The following is a 22,838-nucleotide window of genomic DNA, read 5'->3' on the forward strand; positions in this document are numbered from 1 at the left end:
CCAGGCAGAGGAACCAGCATATGGTAAAGAGCTCTGACCTGGAGTCAGGCATGATTTTTCCAATAGTAGCTCTTTCATTCACTAGTTGTTTATCTCTGGGCAAGTTGCTCTAGCTTTCTGACCTGGGCTGCCCATCTGTAAGAGAGGAAATAATCCAAGCACTGTTTAGTGTAAGAGTCAAAGGTGCTCATCCAAGATCCCATTTCCCTGTGGATAATTCTCACTCCTGTTCCTCCCATGACTGTCCAGGTGTCAAGACAAGATGTTTCAGCTTTGGAAACTTGTTCTCTTGTGCGGCCTGCTCGCTGGGACCTCAGCATCTCTTCTTAACGATCGTGGCAACAGTTTTCTGAGGACAGTGAATTCTGGTCTTGAGAGCAGACTTGGCATCTTTGACAGTACATCTGAAAGTGAGTTAACAACCGGGATGGTCAGTGGCACTTAGGAGCTTCCTGCTAAATACTATGCCTGTATTACCAAAGGCTGTAGCAGGGACTCTCTTTATGGGTTGTTTACTAAGAGAGGTGACTAGTTGGTTCCAGGGTCATTGTTTATTATTTTTCTAGAAACACGCCAAGATTAGCTGAATATCACTTTACATCTTCAGTTCAGTTCAATTCAGTCACTCAGTCGTGTCCAACTCTTTGCGACCCCATGAACAGCAGCACGCCAGGCCTCCCTGTCCATCACCAACTCCTGGAGTTTACACAAACTCATGTCCATTGAGTTGGTGATGCCATCTTCTATCACGGTAAACTTTTCTAATATGTTCTTAGGATAAATTCCTCAAAGTGACATTTCAAAAGTTCAAAACTATGCATATTTTAAATTACAGTAGATATTGACAAATAATAATACCCTATGCTAACATTTTCTCCAATAGCCTATGAGATTACCTTTTTTTCTACTTCCTGACAGCACTGGTTTGAACAACTGAATTTTTTGTCAGTCTCACAGATGAAAGGTTATAATTCATGTCACTTAGCTTTTCTCTAATTCTGAAAGAATTCATTATTTTTTTCATATTTTCACATTTTCATAATTATGGCTAATTACTTAAATAGTTTATTTATATTTGTAGCATATTCTTTTGTTGGGCCATTCAATTACTTAGTACTTTGTATTAACTAATTGGAAAAGGATTCCTACCTAGCCTAGGTAGCTTTAAAATTACCTACCTTTCTAGTTAATCACATTTTCTTGTAATTCTGATTTCTTGAAAGAACTTCGCTTTCTTTTCAATTTCTGGAAACATTCCCAGCACCCTGACAAACATGCTTTATAGGAGAAACTAATTTCTGTATATGACTTCATTTTAAACCTCGCCAGGGCTTGGGCAAATGTCAAAGACATAGGAGGGACCCACTTTACAGTTTCAGTGCTGACAAAACTGGGCTCAGAAGCAGAAGGGTCTGGATTATCTATAGGACCAGACGGAGTTTCCGTCTCTATTTCCATCATTTTAATTAGGTAGATATTGTTCATTGCAGAGCCAAGTTGGAGTACTCTGATTACATATCTTTTCCTGTAGCCTTTTGTGTGTTTTTTTGAGCTAGTTGTTGCCTTCCTGTTTCTCATTTGAATTCTTTCCTACACATATATTCTGAACTCTTTTCAACTGTGCCATTCTGCATCTGCCATGCCACTTCCTCTATCAAACCTCTCTTTTCTCTGAAAGACCCTCTGTTAGGACTCTCTGTCCTCCTGCTCCTGAATGAATCACTGCTTTCTAGGCCTGTTATCCAGGGCTCCTACTTGCCACTTTAATGATTTGGAGCCATGTTTTTCTTTGATTCTACATTTTCCATTTCTTATTTTGTTCTCAGTTTATTCTGTTTGAGCATCTCCTTAATCTTCACTACTAGGAGCTGATGTGCAATCAGTATCTACTGATGCTCAGTGGATTGATTGCTTTGTTGAAATGACGAGCATATATTAGCATGAAGACAGCATACTAGGCACAAGGTCTCCCAGCTGTGTGACTTCGGCCCGTTTCTCAATCTTTTGATCCTTTAATTCCTCATCTGACAGTGCAGATAATAGTACCATCTACTTTATGGAGGTGTTACAAGATGAAATAAAATAACCTAGGAAAGTAGTCTCATTAGTACCTGGTGCCTAGGAACTGCTTCTTAAGTTGTGTACTGCACTAAACGGAGATTGTTTTTGCAGTTATACTTCAGAGGTTGAAGACTGAATTGGAATCCAGATGTTTGGATGAGGTTGTGGAGGAGACCCTGGAAACTGAGAATTTGTTGGAACAACTCATTTCTAGAATTTTTCAAGAAGTGAACAGTGATACAAGGTGAGTTAATGCTTCATGTTGGGGATTTTTGTTCCCAGAAAAGGGAATACGTATCTTTGGGGAGGTAAGTTTAATATAAAAGAAAGAAAGATGAATAAACCTTGTGTGTTCTTGCAGAGCAGAAGCGGTCTGAGGCCAGCTCTACCAGAGCCTGGGAAAATTAGAGTCAGGGCTGCAGGGCCTGTCCAGCATCTCATGGGTCTGGACCTTCTCATTCTGTGATTTCAGGGTCAGGATGAAGGTTCTCTTCTTCCTCACCTCTATCTGTTTGCTGATGCCTAAAGTCCCTATAAGACTTTTCTTCTCTGAATATAGCTGAGTATAAAAGTCTGAATGGCCTCAGGAGAGAGAAAACTAGAATTCACACCACACAGGTGGCTCCACACATAACGTCTGGGAGCCAGGCAGTTCTGGGTTCAAAATCTGTCTCTGCATAAAAAGAATGAAATAATGCCGTCTGCAGCAACCAAAGAATGGACATAGAGGTTATCATACTAAATGAAGTAAGTCAGACGGAGGAAAAACAAATACCATATGATGCCACTTATGTATGGAATCTAAAATATGATACAAAAGATCTTATACAAAACAGACTTGTGGACATAAAAAGCAAACGCATGGTTACCAGAAGGGAAAACAGTGTGGGAGAGAAATGAGTGGTTTCGCATTAACGTATGCTAAGTTGCTTCAGTCATGTCCAACTCCTTACAACCCTATGGACCGTAGCCCACCAGGCTCCTCTGTCCGTGGGATTGTGCAGGCAAGGATACTGGAATGGGCTGCCATTTCCTACTCCAGGCATTAACCTATACACACTACTATATATACAATAAACAACCAACAAGGACCTACTATATAGCACAGGGAACTATACTCAGTATTTTGTAATAACCTATAATGGAAAAGAATCTGAAATAAAAATACCTTTATAATTATACATATCTATATCTGAAACACTCTGCTGTCTACCTGAAACTAACACAACATTGTAAAGCAACTATACATCAATTAAAAAAAAATTCTGGCTCTGACTCATATTCACCCTTGGCATCTTGAGGGAAATCACAGCTGTCTGATCCTCAGTCTGTCATGCCATCCAATGGAGAGAATCCAACCCCTGAGCAGGGCTCTCATGAGACCAAAGCAGGTAAAGTCCATGAGGCTCAAAACTCAGCACAACGCTGGCAGAGAAGAGCCCAGCAAAGGTGGTCAGCAGGAGTGACAAGGGTGAACTATGGTTTTTACACAGGGTGAGAATCAGGAACGTCCAGGTCCCGGATATCAAATTTGAAGCGACTTCTGACGACAGTGCTGATGTGACAATCCCCATCACTGCTGACGTCACCGTGAACCTGTGAGTAGCCTTAGAATCTGAGGTTTGGAAGAGGCAGGGAGGTATGGCCAATAGGACTCCAACCTGGTATGAGGCACTTTTCCACCCTGCTGCCTTGGTCTCCCAATCAGTAAAATAAGAAGGCCTTTGCAACTCCTAAATCCTAACCTTTAAATTGTTCTAAGAAACATTGCCCAGAATGAAATCTTTTTTAAAAAATCCTCCATGGGGGAAAAAAAAAATCCTCCATGAAATATATTTCCAAAATCATAAAACTTAATCTAATGATAAAAGTTGAAAATTGAGAAGACATGAACACTTTTAACCCTTTGGCAAAGTTTCCTCCAGCATCATTTTGTCTCTCAAGATTCTCTTTAAGTGGCAGTGACCAGTATGGGCCATATAGTAGTGTACAGGTCATAATGAAGGGCATGTGAAAATTATATGGAAATTGTAATTTCTAAGCATTTTAATTACCTTATAAATAGAAAAAGAAAAGAAAACACAGATTGTAGAAGAGTCTATAAATTAAGTGTACTGTGATTTCATCATTGAACTATCATGAGATCTTGGAATAGTTACTTAACCTCTCTATACCAAACATTTCCTCACACTGAAAGTAGAGATAATGATAGTACTTTTCCCTCATGGTACTGCTGTCAAGATTAAAAGGCTTAATCCAGGAGAAATAGTTTTGTGAAATACTAACACAGGGTTTGTACTCAAGAAATGTGAACAATTATTTTTAGTTTATTTAATGGTGTGATACTGTATGGAAATTTCATATTAGCCAAACCCATGTGGCCAGGAGAAGTAATACCTAATGTAAGAATGCAGATTCCATAAAAAATTTACACACTATTGACTTTATCCATAGACATCCCATGCAATGGCCATCTAGAGAGAGAGACTCATGTGGGCAATGTGAAGCGACTTCTCCACCTCTGTTCACTGTGAATCTTCTTCCCTGCAGGCCTCTGTTGGGTGACATTGTTGACCTGGGCCTCAAAGTGGACCTCCAAACTAGTGTCAGCATTGAAACTGATGCCGAGACTGGTGACCCCAAGGTGGTTGTGGGAGAATGCACCAACAACCCAGAAAGCGTCTCACTCACGGTGTTGCACAGGTCAGGCCCACACATCTCTGCAGAGCAAGGAATTCCAGAGGAGTTGGGGCCCATAATTTCAGCCCTATTCCTTGCCTTGGAAGGAGCAGAGTATGGTAAAAAAAAAAAGAGAGAGAGAGAGAGAGAGAGTTCAGACTCTGGAGTCAAGCTAGCTTTGCCACTCACTTGTGTCTTTGTAATCAGTTTAGCCTATAGAAGCTTTAGCTATCATATCTGTATACTAAGGTTGGTAATATTACCTAACTCATAGGCTACTATGTTGACTAAATGAGAAAAATGCTAGTGTTTAGCATACTCGGAGAATATTTGGCCAAGCACATACTAAGCTTTCAGTAATAATAATATCCATCCTGATTTTCTGTCTCTTGGTTCTTCACATTACTAAGGTGGGAGTGTTGACCTCTCAAACCATTTCTGTGAATTTGTGTATTTCACCTTTCAGCTTTATTTGTTTTTGCTTCGTGGTTTTTGAAGCTCTGTTGCGTGCACATTTAGCATTATTATATCTACTTGAAGAACTGACCTTTCTCTTATTATATAATGTCCCTCAAAAAATAATGATAACAGCAATAATAATATACTGTGTTTACCTTCTCGCCTCTAGTTAGGAGTGGGCAAGAAGAGTAATTTCTGCCATGGGCTCTAATTTCAGACTGCCTTAATCATCTTCCACTCAATGGAAGATTCCCAAAATCAGACTTTGAAAAATTAATTCTCTCCATTTAAGTCACTGAACTCCAGTAACCCATAAAATCTAAATCTTAAACTGTGTGCTTGAAAAAGCTGGTTTAGTCCAGAGGTGAGGGTAGCGAGAAAAACACTGATCCTGTTCCTGGCTGGGAGGGGAGAAATGGTGTGGAAGCTGAAGACTGGGGCAGGTTGGTCTTGGCAGGTATCAAGGCTGAGCAATGAGTAGAGGTCAGTCCATCCTGCTCCAAGAAGGGATCTGATCATCACAGATTGCCTAGAACCCCCCCCAAAAACCAAAGATAAGCTCTGCAGCCTACCATCACTTGGAAAGACTCAAAGTCCAAATGCCTGAGCCCTACTGGACACTGCCTAGCGTCTAGCGCCAAGGAAATCATCCAGCCTTCTGGGTCTCAGTGACCGTATCTGTGAAATGGCATTCCACTCTGCTGCTCCAAACCCTCAGGGGGCTTTTCTCTCCACTTTGGATGGAATCTCAGGCCCTCCCAGGGCCATCTAGGCTCTGCCTGATCTGGGTCCACCCTCATATCATTGTGCTCTCCCCCTTGCCCACTCTGCCTTAGACACGCTAGCTTTTGCTCTGAGGCTCAGATAAACTCCTTCCACTCAAGACCTCTGATGGGCTGCTCTGGCACCTACAACACCTATCCCGCATTCCATCTCAATGTACATTTCATTATTCAGGGTCTAAAACAAGGTTCCTCCTATTTTCTCTTTCCAGATCTACTCTCCCCCTTCTGAATAACTGTGACAAGTTGTCATTATATATTCATTCGTATGTTTACTTCATTTATTCTTCCAGCCAAAAATATGTGGAGCATCTGCTCCATGCGAGGCAGCCACCATTCTGAGCCCTGAGGAATTTGTTGGTGACTGCAAGCCAGGACCTTGCTCTCGTGGAGCTTATTCTCTTGAGGGGAAGGCAGACAGGCCTTCAGTCCAGCAGTAACGAGCTCACACGGGGAATTTCAGATGGCAAAGATCCCTGAGGAGTGCAGCACACTTAACAGAATGCAATAGTGCAAAGTGTTGCAAAGTCCTTCCTTAGGCAAGCAGTCAGGGAGGGCTGCCCTGAGGTGGTGAAAAGTATGCTCAGAGCTGAAGGTAGGAAGGAGCCAGCCTTAGGGAAGCTTGTTTAATATGGGGTTGGCCAAAAAATTTATTTGGGGTTTTCCATAAGATGTTACAGGAAACTCAGAACAAGCATTTTGGCCTCTAATATTTAGGTACCATAATAGGAGCTGTTTGTGCTGTGTTCATTACTGTGCCCCAGTTAGGCTTGGTTTCCAGCATAGTTGGTGTTCTGTAAATATGTGCTGACAAATGAATGGATGGCTAGATGGATGGATGCATAAAAGAATGGATGGGTAGATGGAAGGATGAGGTCTCAGGATGGTGATAAGACTCTCATGAGGTACTGGGGTGGGCTGCTGGTCAACCATTGGGTTCTAAGTGATGATCCCTCTGGGTAGAAGTTCACGTCACCTGACATCGAGGTGCTCCACCATCTTCACCCTCCTCCCACTGCTCCCACTTGACTGCTCTGCCAACTTCACCGACCTTTATCAATTTCCTCTCTTCTCCAGACGCTTTAGGCTGCTCAGTGATGCTGTGGACTTTGGAGTCAACCTTGTAAGACAGTTGGTGTCCTCTGTAGTGCACAATGAGGTGAGTCCCCCATTCCTGGGGGTTCAGAGCCAGGATGGTGGGGGCAGGTGTGACATTCCATGGGTGGGCTGCACTCTCTGGGCACCTTCCTTTCTGAGGGGCCAACTTCCCTTTGAGCTGTCAGTTGCTACCTCCCCCTTGTCCCACCCCACTTGACTCAGCCTGGTCTGGGGAGAAGAGGAGCCCAACATGAGTGGAAATTACTGGGTCCCACATTTGAAACATTTGCCGTATCCATGCCACTGCCAATAGGACTTTTAGCTAATATTTTTCTTATTTCAATACAACTTTACTTAATTTATTTAAATACCAAAACTATATATACCATAGGTCAGATTCCTATGTATCATACAAAACTGTATGTACAATGTGCCCTAAATTCCAAAGATTCTAAATTATTCACTCTAGAAGGGGGCTAGGAATCTGGGTTTATTTATTATTTTTATTCCTTCAGAAGGCCCTGAGATTTACTGAACTAGAGGGTCACTGCTCAAACTGTGGTCGTCAGACCATCAGCACTGACCTTCCCTGGGCATTTTTTAGAATACAGACTCTTAGGTCCCAATCCAGACCTGCTGCTCATTAATTTGCCTTTTAACAAGATCCTTGGGGAATTGTATGCACACAAAATTGTGAGAAACACTTCTCTATGGTTCCCAGGGCCCCATTTGACCCTTGAGGTTTCAGAGTCCAAAAGACAAGGTTTCTAAGAGCACAGGGATCAGGGATGCTTGTAGTCTAGATACTTAAGGTACTGGGATTCTAATGTTCTGAGGTTTTTAGGGTTCCAGTGTCCTCCGGATCTCAGATATGGGCATTCTAGGTTTCCTCTGTTCTAGATTCCTAAGGGTCAGAAGTTCTGAGGCCCCAAATAGTGAGCATCTCTGCGGATGGTGGGCAGGGTGCTCATAGCAGGTAATAACCAGGCCTCTTCCTTCTATGTCTCTCCTCTCCCTCCTCACCTCCTGACCTCTTTCTTTCCTTCCCTCTTTCCAATTCTCTCTCTGTGTGTCTCTCTCTTTCCCTGGCTCTGTGTGATCCTCAGCTGTGCCCACGAATCCGTGAACTCCTTGAAAGCCTGGATGTAGAGTGTGTTAAGAAACTCATCGGTAAGTAATAGCCTGGGTAAGCGGGAGGGGGCTCCCTCTGCAGCCTCACTAGGGATGGTATGCCACTTTATGCCTACAGCACCAGCAGGTCTGATCAGGGGATCCCGGAGAAGCTGAGGACCCTTCATCCTGAGCAAGTCAGGAGAGTGTGGTTGGAGGGGTCCCTGCAGACTGAGGGTCTCGGTCAGCCTTTGAGAGCTTCTGCTGCCCTTCTTTGTCCCACTGGCAGAAACTGCTGCCCAGAATGATGTGAGAAAGAGGATGGGCCAGATCTGGGTTCAAACCCTGGATCTGCTACTTAGCAACTGTGCAATCCTGGTCAACTGGCTCCGCCTCTCTGAGCCTCGGGTTCCTCCCAGGTGAAAGGAGATTGTAAACACAGCTTAGCTGATGAATGGATTTAAAGAAAAATCAGCAAGAGCCTAATATCCAGTAGGCACTGGTGATAAATACCGTCCCTTCCCTTTCCCTTCTTATAAGGAGGTGTGGTTTCACCCTCAGCCCGTGGGAACTTTCCTTGGCCAGAGTCTCTAGCATGGCTGGCGTTGCTGGGGCTGTGGGCAACAGACATGGGATGAGTGAAGCATGAGGGTTCTGGAGGCAGTTCTTCTAGAAAATAGCCACAGACACAGTTTGTTGGGCCATTGCTCTGGGCTTCTTATATGCTATCTCACTGGATCCTTGCAATGACCCTGTGGGGATGGGTAGTATTATCATACCCATTTCACAGATGAGCTAACTGAGGCTCAGAGAGATGGAGTGATACACAAGAGGTCCCATGGCTGTCAAGTCTGACCTGCTGGAGGGTGGCAGTCACTGGTATCTGATTTGTATTCAACTTTCCAGTGCTGGAGCTTGAGAACTGCTACTAATTGTGTTCTTTCAGGTGAGCCTCAGAACACCCAACAGGAAACTAAAGTGCGCAAGTGAGGAAAACTGCTGGGATGTCTGCCTGCTGGTGAGGGCTGGGTCCAGGCCCCAGGGCTGAGGGAGACACCCCAGAGGGGGCTGTGGAGAAGCAGAAACAAGCTTGGCTTCTCCTCTTTCTCTAGTGGCAGACTGAGCCCTGATCTTGGTTACAGACCAAGTCCTGACCCTTAATCACACATGCAGATTGTGCTTGATTCTGCTCGCTGACTGAGCCTGGAACAGTCAGACTGAGCTTTGACTCCAGTAGTTGACTGAGCCCTGACACTGGTCACAGATAGAGACCAGATCGCATCTTAGTCTCATCCCTGATCCTGATCATACACTGAGACCTGAGTCCTGACTCTTCTGGGCCCTGATCAGTCTTTTCACATTGGCCATTGTTGCTAAGGTGAGGGTGGTGGGAGGGTGAGGGGATGGAGGGGGGCGGTCAGTGCCAGGTGCCAGAGAAAGAGCCCAAACCACAGGTGCCGGTCCCTCCCCAATCCTCAGAGCCGCAGGGTTTGGGGAAAGTACTCCTGCAGCCATGTCTGGTGAACGCAGGAGCAGGTAAGGGTCCCAGGGTGTCCATGCCTCACACCAGGTTCTCCTTCCAGATTGGTTCCCGGGACTTGACTGAATCTCTGTTCCATTTTCCTCTGGGATGGTTGGTGCTGCTGGGATGGACCATCCCCCAGGAGTGACAACTGAGCCCAGTCAAAGGACACCTCTCAGATACACGTGCTTACAGTTAGGACATCCTATGCTCGTCACCCTTCACCCCCAGCAATAAAAAGCCTTTTCAGCACCTCCTGTATGGTCCGTTGCATTCCTTCCATTGGGATTTTGGGGGATGTGAGATATGTGCAACCAGGTAAGCAGAGACCTGGATTCGAAGCTCAAGGGAGCTTGGGGATTATCCAGCCTCACCTCCTTGTCTTACAAACAGGAAGACTGAGGCCCAGAATGGGCAAGAAAGTGACCTGAGATGTCACAGAGACAGCCTCACTCTGCTTCCGCTATAGCACCACCATGATGGAGGGCTGCCTTCCCCAGCACACCTGATCACATGACCTCCTCCCAGCACCCTTCTGCTCTTGTCCCCATTGTACAGATGAGGAAACTGAGGCTCATAGAGGACAAGAGACACATCGAGGTTACAGGGTAGCAAGTGGCAGGACTGGTATTTAAAGCCGTGGCTATGGGGTCACTTGCTCAGGGAGGTGATGTCCCATCTCCCAGTGCTCAGCCACCTCTCCCCAGCCCCTGCAGGCTCCGCTGTCCTGGCCTTGGTCTCTTCCACCCAAGACTGCTGAGGTCCTTTTGTGGCCCTTCTTCCTCCCCAACATGCATGCCCTCAGTTTCCCCTTTGCCGTGGAGTGATGGCTCAGACCATAAAGCGTCTGCTTGCAGTGCTGGAGACCTGGGTTCAATTCCTGGGTCGGGAAGATCCTCTGGAGAAGGAAATGGCAACCCACTCCAGTACTCTTCCCTGGAAAATCCCATGGATAGAGGGGCCTGGTAGGCTACTGTCCACGGGGTTGCAAAGAGTCGGACACAACTGAGCGACTTTACTTACTTATTTACTGCTGCATCAGCTCTGCAGAGGACTGACCCAGGCTATCACCCCAGGGACCTTGGGCCTCTCCTTTCCAGGAGGCCATCTCATTTTCCTGCCAAGAGGCCCAGGACACATTTTCCCATAATGCCAAGGAGTCATCTCAGTGCTGTGTGCAATTCTGTGAGGAAGAACTACTGTCATCCTCATGGGAGACTTGGGTTAATGGAGGCCAGGGTCACACAGTGGCTGCTTCACTCAAGGGCCTTCTGTCTGAAGGCTGCCTCATGAGGTCAAGTCACCCCAGGGAGCCCTTGAACCCCCAGGGCAGCTGGGGGGCCTTGGACCAGCTCTCCTGAACTGAGGACCTCAGTTCAGCCTGTGCCAGGGCTCCTGACAGCATGAGGTGAGAGGTAGGACAGATCTGGCCTCTGCTCATTGCTAGCTGTGTGATCTCAGGCAGCTTACTAGAACCACACTTCTCCTACCTCCCCAATGCACTTAACAGTAAAACCTCCCTGTTGTGCTGTTGTGATGATTGAATGGGTCAATGTGTAGAAAACGCTTAAACAGAATCTGAGACCTGGTGAGCACAAGATGAATGTCAGCCTCGACACACTGGAATTACTGTCAAACGGTGTTGAGAAATCCCATGTTCAATCTTTATACCTGTATCTCATTCATTTCTGATTTCTACTGAGTGATGCAGTGAATGGTTCTCGAAATAGATGTGACAACTAAGTCTCAGAGAGGTGAAGCGACTTCTCCAGGGCCACACAAGCTGGTCAGAGGCAAAGCTGGATTCTATTTGAAGTCAGCTTTCTCCAGAGCTGGTTTTCCCCCTGCTGGCCATGGCAAAGATGAGAGTTTTCCTCTCAGTCTATATTTTGTGACAATCCTAACTCCCACAAACTAAGATCATGGCATCCAGTCCCATCACTTCATAGGAAATAGATGGGGAAACAGTGGAAACAGTGGCTGACTTTATTTTTTTGGGCTCCAAAATCACTGCAGGTGGTGATTTCAGCCATGAAATTAAAAGACGCTTACTCCTTGGAAGGAAAGTTATGACCAACCTAGAAAGCATATCAAAAAGCAGAGACATTACTTTGTCACAAAGGTTCATCTAGTCAGGGCTATGGTTTTTCCAGTAGTCATGTATGGATGTGAGAGTTGGACTATGAAGAAAACTGAGCGCTGAAGAATTGATGCTTTTCAACTGTGGTGTTGGAGAAGACACTTGAGTCCCTTGGACTGCAAGGAGATCCAACCAGTCCATCCTAAAGGAGATCAGTCCTGGGTGTTCACTGGAAGGACTGATGTTGAAGCTGAAACTCCAATACTTTGGCCACCTGATGTGAAGAGGTGACTCATTTGAAAAGACCCTGATGCTGGGAAAGATTGAGGGCAGGAGGAGAAAGGGACGACAGAGTGTGAGATGGTTGGATGGCATCACCGACTCAGTGGACATGGGTTTGGGTAGACTCTGGGAGTTGGTGATGGATAGGGAGGCCTGGCGTGCTGCGGTTTATGGGGTCACAAAAAGTCAGACCCGACTGAACGACTGAACTGAACTAACTCCCACAACAGCGCACAAGGAGGTCTCACAATTCAGGGCTTCTCTTGAGCAGTAGCCCACTCGGGTCAGTGCTGAGCCTCTGTCCAGGCTGTTCCACCAGCTGGAACATCACTCCTTCTCTCCCTCCTCTGTTTCAATCCTCAGCCCTCTGACTCTGCTCAGGAGCTATCTCCTGATAAGTGGGGGCCACTCTTCAATGTTTCCCCAACTAAGAGACCATTTTTCCAGCTGATAGGTCCACCCCAGCTACCTTGTCATCATTGTCTCATACAGACAGAGGGTGCAGGAAGTGTCAGCTCTCAAAATAATGGTTTACACATTTTAATAATCTTTTTCTCCATTTTTAGTGAGAAATAATTGACACTCATCACTGTATAAGTTGAAGGCATTGGTTTGATTTTTGTGTACTATGAAATGATTATGACAATAGGTTCAGCTAACATTCATCTTCTCATACAGATAAAAAATTCAGATAAAAAGAGAAACATTTTTTCATTGTGATGAGAACTCCTAGGATTTAATCTCAGCAACATTCCTGTATATCATGCATCACTGTCAACCCTAGTCATCATGTTGTACATTACATCCCCAGTATTCATATGTTCAGAATGGTAAGTTTGTATTTTTGACCATTTTCTTCCAGTTTCCTCTCCTCCTACTCTTCACCTCTGGTTATCACATCTGATTTCTTTTTCTATGAGTTTACTTTTGTTTTTAGTTTCCAATTATAAATGAGATCACACAGTATAGGTCTTTTTCTAACTTACTTCATTTAGGATAATGCCTTTAAGATCCAGCCATGTAGTCACAAACAGTAGGATTTCATAATTTTTAATGACTGAACAATATTCTCTCTCTCTCTCTCTGTGTAAATATATACATATATATACAATATATATTATATATACCATAATTTCTTTATCCATTCATCCATCAATGAATATTTAAGTGTTTCCAAGTGCACTGCTATAATCATAGGGGTGCAGAGATCTTTATGAGTCAGTGGTTTCATTTCTTTTGGAAATATTTCCAGAAGTATTGATAAAATTGCTGAAACATATGGCTCTGGACTCTTAGTTGGGAGAGTTTTCATTGCTGATTCAATCTCCTTACTAGTAATCAGTTTACTCACATTTTCTATTCCTCCCTGATTCAGTCATGGAAAATTGTATGTTTCTAAGAATTTTTCCATTTCTTTTAGGTTGTCTGGTTTGTTAACATTATAATTGTTCATAGTAGCCTCTCAGGATTCTTTGAATTTCTATAGAATCTCTTATAACATCTCCTTTTTCACTTATAATTTTGTTCATTTGTGTCACTTCTCTTTTTTCCTGGTTAGTCCAGCTAAGAGTTTATCAATTTCATTTACCTTTTCAAAGAACCGACTTACCAGTTTGGTTAATATTTTCTATAATTTTTCTCTTCACTGTTTCATTTACTCCAGTTCTGATCTTTATTAGGTTCTTTCTTCTGTTAACTTTGAGCTTAGTTTATCTTCACTTTCACAAATAGTTTCATTTTTATTTTTGGTCTGTATATTGGCTTTTTAAAGTGATTTAACTTCCAATTTTGATTTCCTACCTCCTGTATCTTCTGGCTTCTTTTCTACTTTGAGAAGATCTTTCAATATTTTTTTTTCGGATAGGTTTAGTATTGCTGTGTTCTTTTAGTTTTTGCTTCCCTGAGAAACTATTTAGTTCTCTCTTATTCTAAATGACAATCTTATTGGGTAGAGTATTCTAGGTTGCAAGACTTTGAGTATGTTTATATACATTCCCATGCTGTTTATATATGGGAGTGTCCCTGTGTAGCTTGTGTGAGCTTAATTTTCCTTGGCCCGAGGGACGTTTGGAGGTTGGATGCTTGTGCTGTCTCTTTCCTCAGCATATGTTGGCCATTGTTCCCTTGACAGGGTGAGTGCCTGGGGAGGTGGGGGCCAAAGCTGGTGCCCAATCTCAGGACCCTCAATGGCATCAGCAGTCCGCACCCACCTCTGGAGACTGAGATAGAAGCAGTGGCTTGCACCTGCCCTTGGAATTCATGTGGCTGGTGCCCTGCTGCCTCAGAGCATACACTCATGGAGAAAGAAGCTCCTAAGGCAATCCCACCACCCTCCTCATGGGCCTCCCAACAATGGTGCCCCGCCTCATTGAGGCCCAGGCTTCTTCCCTTCTTCCCATATCCTCTTGGTTGTGGAGAACCACACCCTTGTCCCCTCAGACTGTCTCCAGGCAACTAATCTATGTCCAGCCTCCAGCTGACTTCTGAAGCCCAAATCTCAGCACCTAGCCCTCGCCCACCCCGACAGAGGAGCATCTCAGGCTGCGGAGTCTGGCAGCAACGACAACCGCCTGTGTGGGTCCCTCTCCAACTGACCCTCCAGAAACCAGCGGCTGTGTTTTCCTCCGAGGCTCCAAGGCTCCCGCTCTGTCCTGGCTGATATCCCGGCCGATGATGGGACTTCCCAGTGTGGAAACCTCTCCTCTTTCACAGCTTCCTCCAGGGAGCACATGTTCCATCCCCACTACTTTCTCTCTCTTTTTCTTTTTTGCTTTGTCCTACCCAGATATATAGAGATTTTCTTGTCCTTTTTGAACTCATGTCTTCCTCCAGAGATCAGTAGATTTTCTGCAAGAACAGTTCCACATGTAGATGTATTTTGATGAATTTGTGGGAAAAGGTAAGAATTTGTTCTAATCCTCCACCATATTATTCCACTCCCTGGGAAATGTAACGTTGGATCTTGTTTTTTTAATTTATTTAGCAATTCTAAGTATTTTGAATGGAGAATTTTATCCATTTAAATTGAAAGTAATTATTGATTGGAAAGAACTTACTGTCCCCATTGTGTGAATTGTTTTCTGCTCCTCTGTAGATCCAATGTTCCTTATTTCTTATCCTGCTACCTTTTCTGGGTGTGTTTTAGTGTCTTTTGGTTTCAGCATTCTTTGAATTCTTTCCATGTTCTTTTATGTAGTAACTACAGGGCTTCCTTTTCTAGTTACCGTGAGGATAACACAAAATATTTTATGCTTGAAACATTTTATTTTAAACTGATCACAATATTCAGTAGAACTAATAAATTTTATGCTTTTACTTCACCTTTTCCTCACTTTTTAGGTTATTATTTTTATAATTTGCATGTTTTCATATCATAAAACTAGTAACAGATTATTATAGTTATGGCTATCTTTCTTCTTTCTTTTCTGAACTTTTAATTAAACTTGTGTGAGTTATGCACTAATATTGCCATATTGAAATCTAACTATGACTAACTATACTTCCCACACCAGTGGTAACTATACTTACCACACCAGTGAAATTTATGCTACTTTTAATGTTCTTATGCTATTAATTAGCCTACTTTTACTTCCACTCAAAGAACTTCCTTTAGCATTTCTTATAATGCAGGTCTGATGGTAATGAACTCTCTCTGATTCTACTTGTTCATAAAAATCTTTACCCCTTCTTTGTTTCTAAAGGACTGCTTGTGCTTCACCAGCTATAGAATTCTTGGTTGATAGCTATTTTCTTTCAGTATTTTGAATATCTCATTCTATTCTCTGCTGGTCAGAACAGTTTCTGTTGAGAAATCAACCAACAATCTTACAGGGTCCCCTTGTACACAACTTCTCTTTTTTTCTTTTGCTGCTCTTACAATTCTTTCTTTTTCTTTGACTCTTAAGAAGATAATATAATGTGTCTTGTTGCAGACCTATTCAGATTCAATCTATTTGGGCCTTTTGGACCTTATGGATCTGGATGTGCATTTCTCTCCCCAGGTTCAGGATAATTTTAGCCATCATTGCTTTAATTATACTTTCTGTTGTTTTCTCTTTCTGGAATTCCCATAATGAATATTATTTCTTTTCATCCTGTCCCATAAAATTCCCATAGGCTTTCTTACTCTTTTTGTTTTTGCTTGTCTGACTGGGTAATTTTTAATGTCTTATTCTCCAGGCAGATAATTCTTTCTTCTGTGTGGTCAAGTCTATTAATAGTTTTGAAACTTTTCATTGAGTTCTTCATTGAGTTCAGTCATTGTAGTTTCAGTGCAGGATTTGTTTGCTATTTTTTATGAATGCTATTTCTTGGTTGAACTTCCCATTTTATCCGTGCATTGTTTACCTAATTTTATTATACTTGTCCGTGTTTCCTTGTAGTTCACTAATCTATGGGTGACCTTGACAAAACTAACTGGTCCTTGTCCAAGGGTACCAAGTTCCCTGCCCTTTGCATGTCCCCCAAACCCAGACTCTGCCACATTTGAAGAGTGTTCAGGCAGGCAGGGGTGTTGATACACCCCACATGTACTGAGCAAGGCATTAGAACCCAGAGCAGAGAAACAACTGGCTCAGAGTGGCCCACAGCTGAGGAGAAACGCCCCCAGCCTGCCAAGGCCACACTCGCAGCCCATACACCGCCACTCTGGGTATTAACGTCAGTCTCAGGCTCCTCCATTCTGCTGTGACTTTGGGTAAGATGAACCCGGCCTGGGCCTGGCACAATGCTGAGTGACTCAACTCTTCAAAGCCTGCAGGGCCTGCGTACAAAGGGCACACAGATGGTGCTTGCACTGCCGTTAGTACACTCTGTGGGTATCTGAGTTCCAGGCTGGTTTGTCCATATAATCCCAGAAAGAGAAGCAATTAAGCTTCCCCTCATCCCTCCTTCTTGGGCATCCCTCCTCTTCCTTCACCTCCAGGGTACAAGGAATCTCCTTGCTAGCATTTTGCTGTTCACCACCCATTCAGCTATCCTGAGGATACTGTCTCATTGTGTACAATCAAAAAGAAGTGCATTCATTCATTCACTCATTCATTCATTCAACACCAGTTAGTGCCTGTATTGCATCTGGTCCTTTGCTTGGTAATGGGGGTTCCTAGAAGAGGGAGGTGCCAGCCCTCAAAGACCTCACAAGCTGGTGGAGCAGAGATGATAAGAAACGTAAGGGAGTGCTGTGACCATGATGGAGACTAAGATCCTTCCTGACTTTGCTCTCCTCCTAAGAAGAACAACTAATGATTATTTAAGAACAAAACACCACAGAGGGGATCCGAGAATACAAGAGTGAAACTGAAGCATCCCCCACACCCCAGAGAACAGACCACCCTAGAAGGGTAAGAGAGAAGCTCCACATGTACTCCTCTAGGCCAGCACAGCACCATATGGAGAGGCTTCCTCTGAGCTTCCAGGGAGAAAAGAGAGCACTGGGGGACAATCAGAGCACCTTCGGCATTATGATGAATTTGCGGGATGACCCAATTATGATCTCACAGGGACTGCCAGGGAACCTGCAAGGGCTCACCACTGGGACACTGACTTCAATGACAGAAGGAAAGAGGGGCTTGCAACAACCAACACATGGAACTTGGCAGACCAAGTTCATACCTGCAGCGATCAAGTAGTAATCACAACCACTGCCTTTGCCCATTTGCAAAACTGATCTGGGGGTGCACTCCGAGCAGAGAACTTGGTGGGAAGCACGTCTGTCTGATTCACATCCTCAAACAAGGAGTTTACTGGCCCTAGAGATCAGTTTGTCCATGAACAGTCAGGGAGGGGAGTCCCAGCTCCCTCCCCCAAGAAGAATATCTTGTGGTTCCACCTAACCAGAAGGGCTGGTGGCAGCTATTGGAAGCTATGTTTACCAACCACAAAACAAGAAAAAGGCAGGCAGAGCCCATAGTTCGCAAAGCAAAGCTAGGGACTGCTCACCCAGGAAACTTGGGGTGTGAGTTGGTTTCAATTAAATAAAGAGAAAGCTTTACCAGCATTAGAGCAACTTCCCTCACTGTGCCAGGACAGGAAAGCTAATTGCTGAGTGCAACTTGTAGCCTGTTCAACTACAGAACTTAACCAGAGCACGTGGGAAGCTACGTAGCCCATTCAACAGTCCTAAGTACTATAGCCCTTGAAGACAGCACAGCCAGTGACTTTGCTTGTTTGCAGAGCAAAACTGATGGCTTCATGGAATGGAACTTAGCACACTCAAGCTTTCAAACAATAAATTCTAGAGGTTGTGGGTCCGGTCCTCCAGCATACTGTACTGCATATAACATCACGTCCCTGAACGTGTAGTAAGTCTGGCCAGAGAATCCAGGCAACTGCAGAGCTCATTCTACAGCCTCAGCTAAGGAGGAACTCAAGGCAGTGGTTGGATCCAAATGCCTTCAGGCAGAGGCACACCCCCATCCTCATTCTCAGAACTCAAACCATTGCCTCAGCTCCAAAGAGACCGAAATAGCAGGTTCCCTCTGGCCAAGGACATCACCCTCAGACACACCCAGAAAACGAAGTTGAGCTGACTGGTGAAAAACTGTCTCTGCCGAAGCAAACCTGTAAATCTGGAAGAGGAGCCTGATTACTCAAATGTGCTATTTCAGTGTAAGGAATCAAGGATCACACAACATAAGTGAACTATGATACGACCAAAGGAAACTAAGTGAACCCCAATAACTGACCCTCAAGCAATGGAGATCTATGAACTGTCAGACAAACAATGAACTCTCTCAGCTTCTGCTTGTTCAGAACAGTTTTTATCCCTTCTTTGGTTTTGAAGGACAGCTTGTGCTTCACCATTTATTGAAATCTTCAGCACACCAGGCTTCCCTCTCCTTCACCATCACCTGGCAGGCTGCAGTCCCTGGGGTCGCAAAGAGTCAGACACAACTGAGCCATTGAACAACAACAATCACAAGAGAAAGCCCCATAGTTATTACATAAAAGAACACATAAAGAATTTAAATCATACTGAAACAAAAGGATACTAAAACACACAGGAAGAGAGACAGCAGGACAAGAAATAAGAGACAATGGATCCACAAAAAAAAGCACAAATAACAAAATGGCAATAGTAAGTCCTTACCAATAAAAAATTACTTTAAATGGGAATGGATTAAATTATCAAATTAAAATACATAGCATGGCTAAATAAATAAAGAGCAATGTCTAAAAATATACTGCCCACAAGAGATTCACTGACACTAAGTGTCCACATAGATAGAGTGTAAAGGGATAGAAAAAGACATTTTAAGAAAATGTTTATTTTTTTCAAAAAACCAGCTTTTAGCTTTGTTGATTTTTGCTATGGTCTCTTTAGTATCTTTTGCATTTATTTCTGCCCTGATTTTTAAGATTTCTTTCCTTCTGCTAACTCTGGGGTTCTTCATTTCTTCCTTCTCTAATTGCTTTAGGTGTAGAGTTAGGTTATTTATTTGGTTTTTTTCCTGTTTCTTGATGTAAGCCTGTAATGCTATGAACCTTCCCCTTAGCACTGCTTTTACAGTGTCCCATAGGTTTTGGGTTGTTGTGTTTTCATTTTCATTCATTTCTATACATATTTTGATTTCTTTTTTGATTTCTTCTATGATTTGTTGGTTATTCAGAAGCGTGTTATTTAGCCTCCATATGTTTGAAGTTTTAACAATTTTTTTCCTGTAATTGAGATCTAATCTTACTGCACTGTGGTCAGAAAAGATGACTGGAATGATTTCAATTTTTTTGAATTTTCCAAGACCAGATTTATGGCCCAGGATGTGATCTATTCTGGAGAATGTTCCGTGTGCACTTGAGAAAAAGGTGAAGTTGATTGTTTTGGGGTGAAATGTCCTATAGATATCAATTAGGTCTAGCTGGTCCATTGTGTCATTTAAGGTTTGTGTTTCCTTGTTAATTTTCTGTTTAGTTGATCTATCCATAGTTGTGAGTGGGGTATTAAACTCTCCCACTATTATTGTGTTACTATTAATTTCCTCTTTCATACTCGTTAGCGTTTGCCGTACATATTGCGGTGCTCCTATGTTGGGTGCATATATATTTATAATTGTTATATCATAGTGTTGGAAGTTCTGGCCACAGCAATCAGAGCAGAAAAAGAAGTAAAAGGAATCCAGATAGGAAAAGAAGAAGTAAAACTCTCACTGTTTGCAGATGACATGATCCTCTACATAGAAAACCCTAAAGACTCTACCAGAAAATTACTAGAGCTAATCAATGAATATAGTAAAGTTGCAGGATATAAAATTAACACACAGAAATCCCTTGCATTCCTATATACTAACAATGAAAAAACAGACAGAGAAATTAAGGAAACAATACCATTCACCATTGCAACAAAAAGAATAAAATACTTAGGAGTATATCTACCTAAAGAAACAAAGGACCTATACATAGAAAACTATAAAACACTGATGAAAGAAATCAAAGAGGACACAAACAGATGGAGAAACATACCGTGTTCATGGATTGGAAGAATTAATATTGTCAAAATGGCTATTCTACCCAAAGCAGTCTATAGATTCAATGCAATCCCTATCAAGCTACCAACGGTATTCTTCACAGAACTAGACCAAAGAATTTCACAATTTGTATGGAAATACAAAAAACCTCGAATAGCCAAAGTAATCTTGAGAAAGAAGAATGGAGCTGGAGGAATCAACCTGCCTGACTTCAGACTCTACTACAAAGCCACAGTCATCAAGACAGTATGGTACTGGCACAAAGACAGAAATATAGATCAATGGAACAGAATAGAAAGCCCAGAGAGAAATCCACGAACCTATGGACACCTTATCTTTGACAAAGGAGGCAAGGATATACAATGGAAAAAAGACAACCTCTTTAACAAGTGGTGCTGGGAAAACTGGTCAACCACTTGTAAAAGAATGAAACTAGAACACTTTCTAACACCATACACAAAAATAAACTCAAAATGGATTAAAGATCTAAATGTAAGACCAGAAACTATAAAACTCCTAGAGGAGAACATAGGCAAAACACTCTCTGACATAAATCAAAGCAAGATCCTCTATGACCCACCCCCCAGAATATTGGAAATAAAAGCAAAACTAAACAAATGGGACCTAATGAAACTTAAAAGCTTTTGCACTACAAAGGAAACTATAAGTAAGGTGAAAAGACAGCCCTCAGATTGGGAGAAAATAATAGCAAATGAAGAAACAGACAAAGGATTAATCTCAAAAATATACAAGCAACTCCTGCAGCTCAATTCCAGAAAAATAAATGACCCAATCAAAAAATGGGCCAAAGAACTAAACAGACATTTCTCCAAAGAAGACATACAGATGGCTAACAAACACATGAAAAGATGCTCAACATCACTCATTATTAGAGAAATGCAAATCAAAACCACAATGAGGTACCATTACATGCCAGTCAGGATGGCTGCTATCCAAAAGTCTACAAGCAATAAATGCTGGAGAGGGTGTGGAGAAAAGGGAACCCTCTTACACTGTTGGTGGGAATGCAAACTAGTACAGCCGCTATGGAAAACAGTGTGGAGATTTCTTAAAAAACTGGAAATAGAACTGCCATATGACCCAGCAATCCCACTTCTGGGCATACACACTGAGGAAACCAGATCTGAAAGAGACACATGCACCCCAATGTTCATCGCAGCACTGTTTATAATAGCCAGGACATGGAAGCAACCTAGATGCCCATCAGCAGATGAATGGATAAGGAAGCTGTGGTACATATACACCATGGAATATTACTCAGCCATTAAAAAGAATTCATTTGAACCAGTCCTAATGAGATGGATGAAGCTGGAGCCCATTATACAGAGTGAAGTAAGCCAGAAAGATAAAGAACATTACAGCATACTAACACATGTATATGGAATTTAGAAAGGTGATAACGATAACCCTATATGCAGAACAGAAAAAGAGACACAGAAATACAGAACAGACTTTTGAACTTTGTGGGAGAATGTGAGGGTGGGATATTTCAAAAGAACAGCATGTATACTATCTATGGTGAAACAGATCACCAGCCCAGGTGGGATGCACGAGACAAGTGCTCCGGCCTGGTGCACTGGGAAGACTCAGAGGAATCGGGTGGAGAGGGAGGTGGGAGGGGGGATCGGGATTGGGAATACATGTAAATCCATGGCTGATTCATATCAATGTATGACAAAACCCACTGGAAAAAAAAATAAAAAAAAAAAAAAAAAAAAGAAAATGTTAACAAATAAATCAACAGCAGGGCTAGCCATACTTAAAATAGACAACATAGACTTTAAATTAAAAATGATAAAAAGAAACAGACTGATTATAGAGTGATAAAGGGGTCAATACACCAGGAATATTTAACAATAGCAAATGTTAGTGTGCTTAATATTAGAACACCTAACTATATGAAGCAAAAGTAAATAGAGCTACAAGGAGAAATAAACAGCAATATGGTGGTAGTTAGGGACTTTACCATCCCACTCTCGAAACAGGGTAGATCATTAAAGTTGAATGTACATGTGACTTTAACCCCACTTATATTCTTCTGTTCACCTATGTTAAGCTTTGCTTTTAAAAAAAGAAAAAAGATCAACAAAGTTATCTAGTAAGGCTGCTTAAATGATAGATGCCTGAGCCACTTCCTAGATACTTAGGGTTACCAGCTCCCAGACAGGCTGCCCCGGGGTTTCTGGCCAGAAATGGAAACAACTGGGCTGGATGGACCAAAGGTACTTTCTAACTTAAGTTCTAAGAGCTTGAGCCTCCACTCCTTCCTCTAGAATCCCACCTCT

General features: G+C 42.8%; 1 protein-coding gene across 1 annotated transcript; it reads left to right on the forward strand.

Annotated features, from left to right (window-relative positions):
• Positions 1–262: 262 nt before the first annotated feature.
• On the forward strand, positions 263–9,179 carry LOC133044463 (short palate, lung and nasal epithelium carcinoma-associated protein 2A-like). Its single transcript, XM_061125844.1, has 7 exons — positions 263–410; positions 2,173–2,305; positions 3,555–3,659; positions 4,612–4,764; positions 7,059–7,140; positions 8,186–8,249; positions 9,136–9,179. The coding sequence occupies exons 1-7, from the start codon at positions 263–265 to the stop codon at positions 9,177–9,179; spliced, it is 729 nt and encodes a 242-aa protein (XP_060981827.1).
• Positions 9,180–22,838: the final 13,659 nt, after the last annotated feature.

Source organism: Dama dama, chromosome 23, assembly GCF_033118175.1.
Source record: "Dama dama isolate Ldn47 chromosome 23, ASM3311817v1, whole genome shotgun sequence".
Taxonomy (NCBI): domain Eukaryota; kingdom Metazoa; phylum Chordata; class Mammalia; order Artiodactyla; family Cervidae; genus Dama; species Dama dama.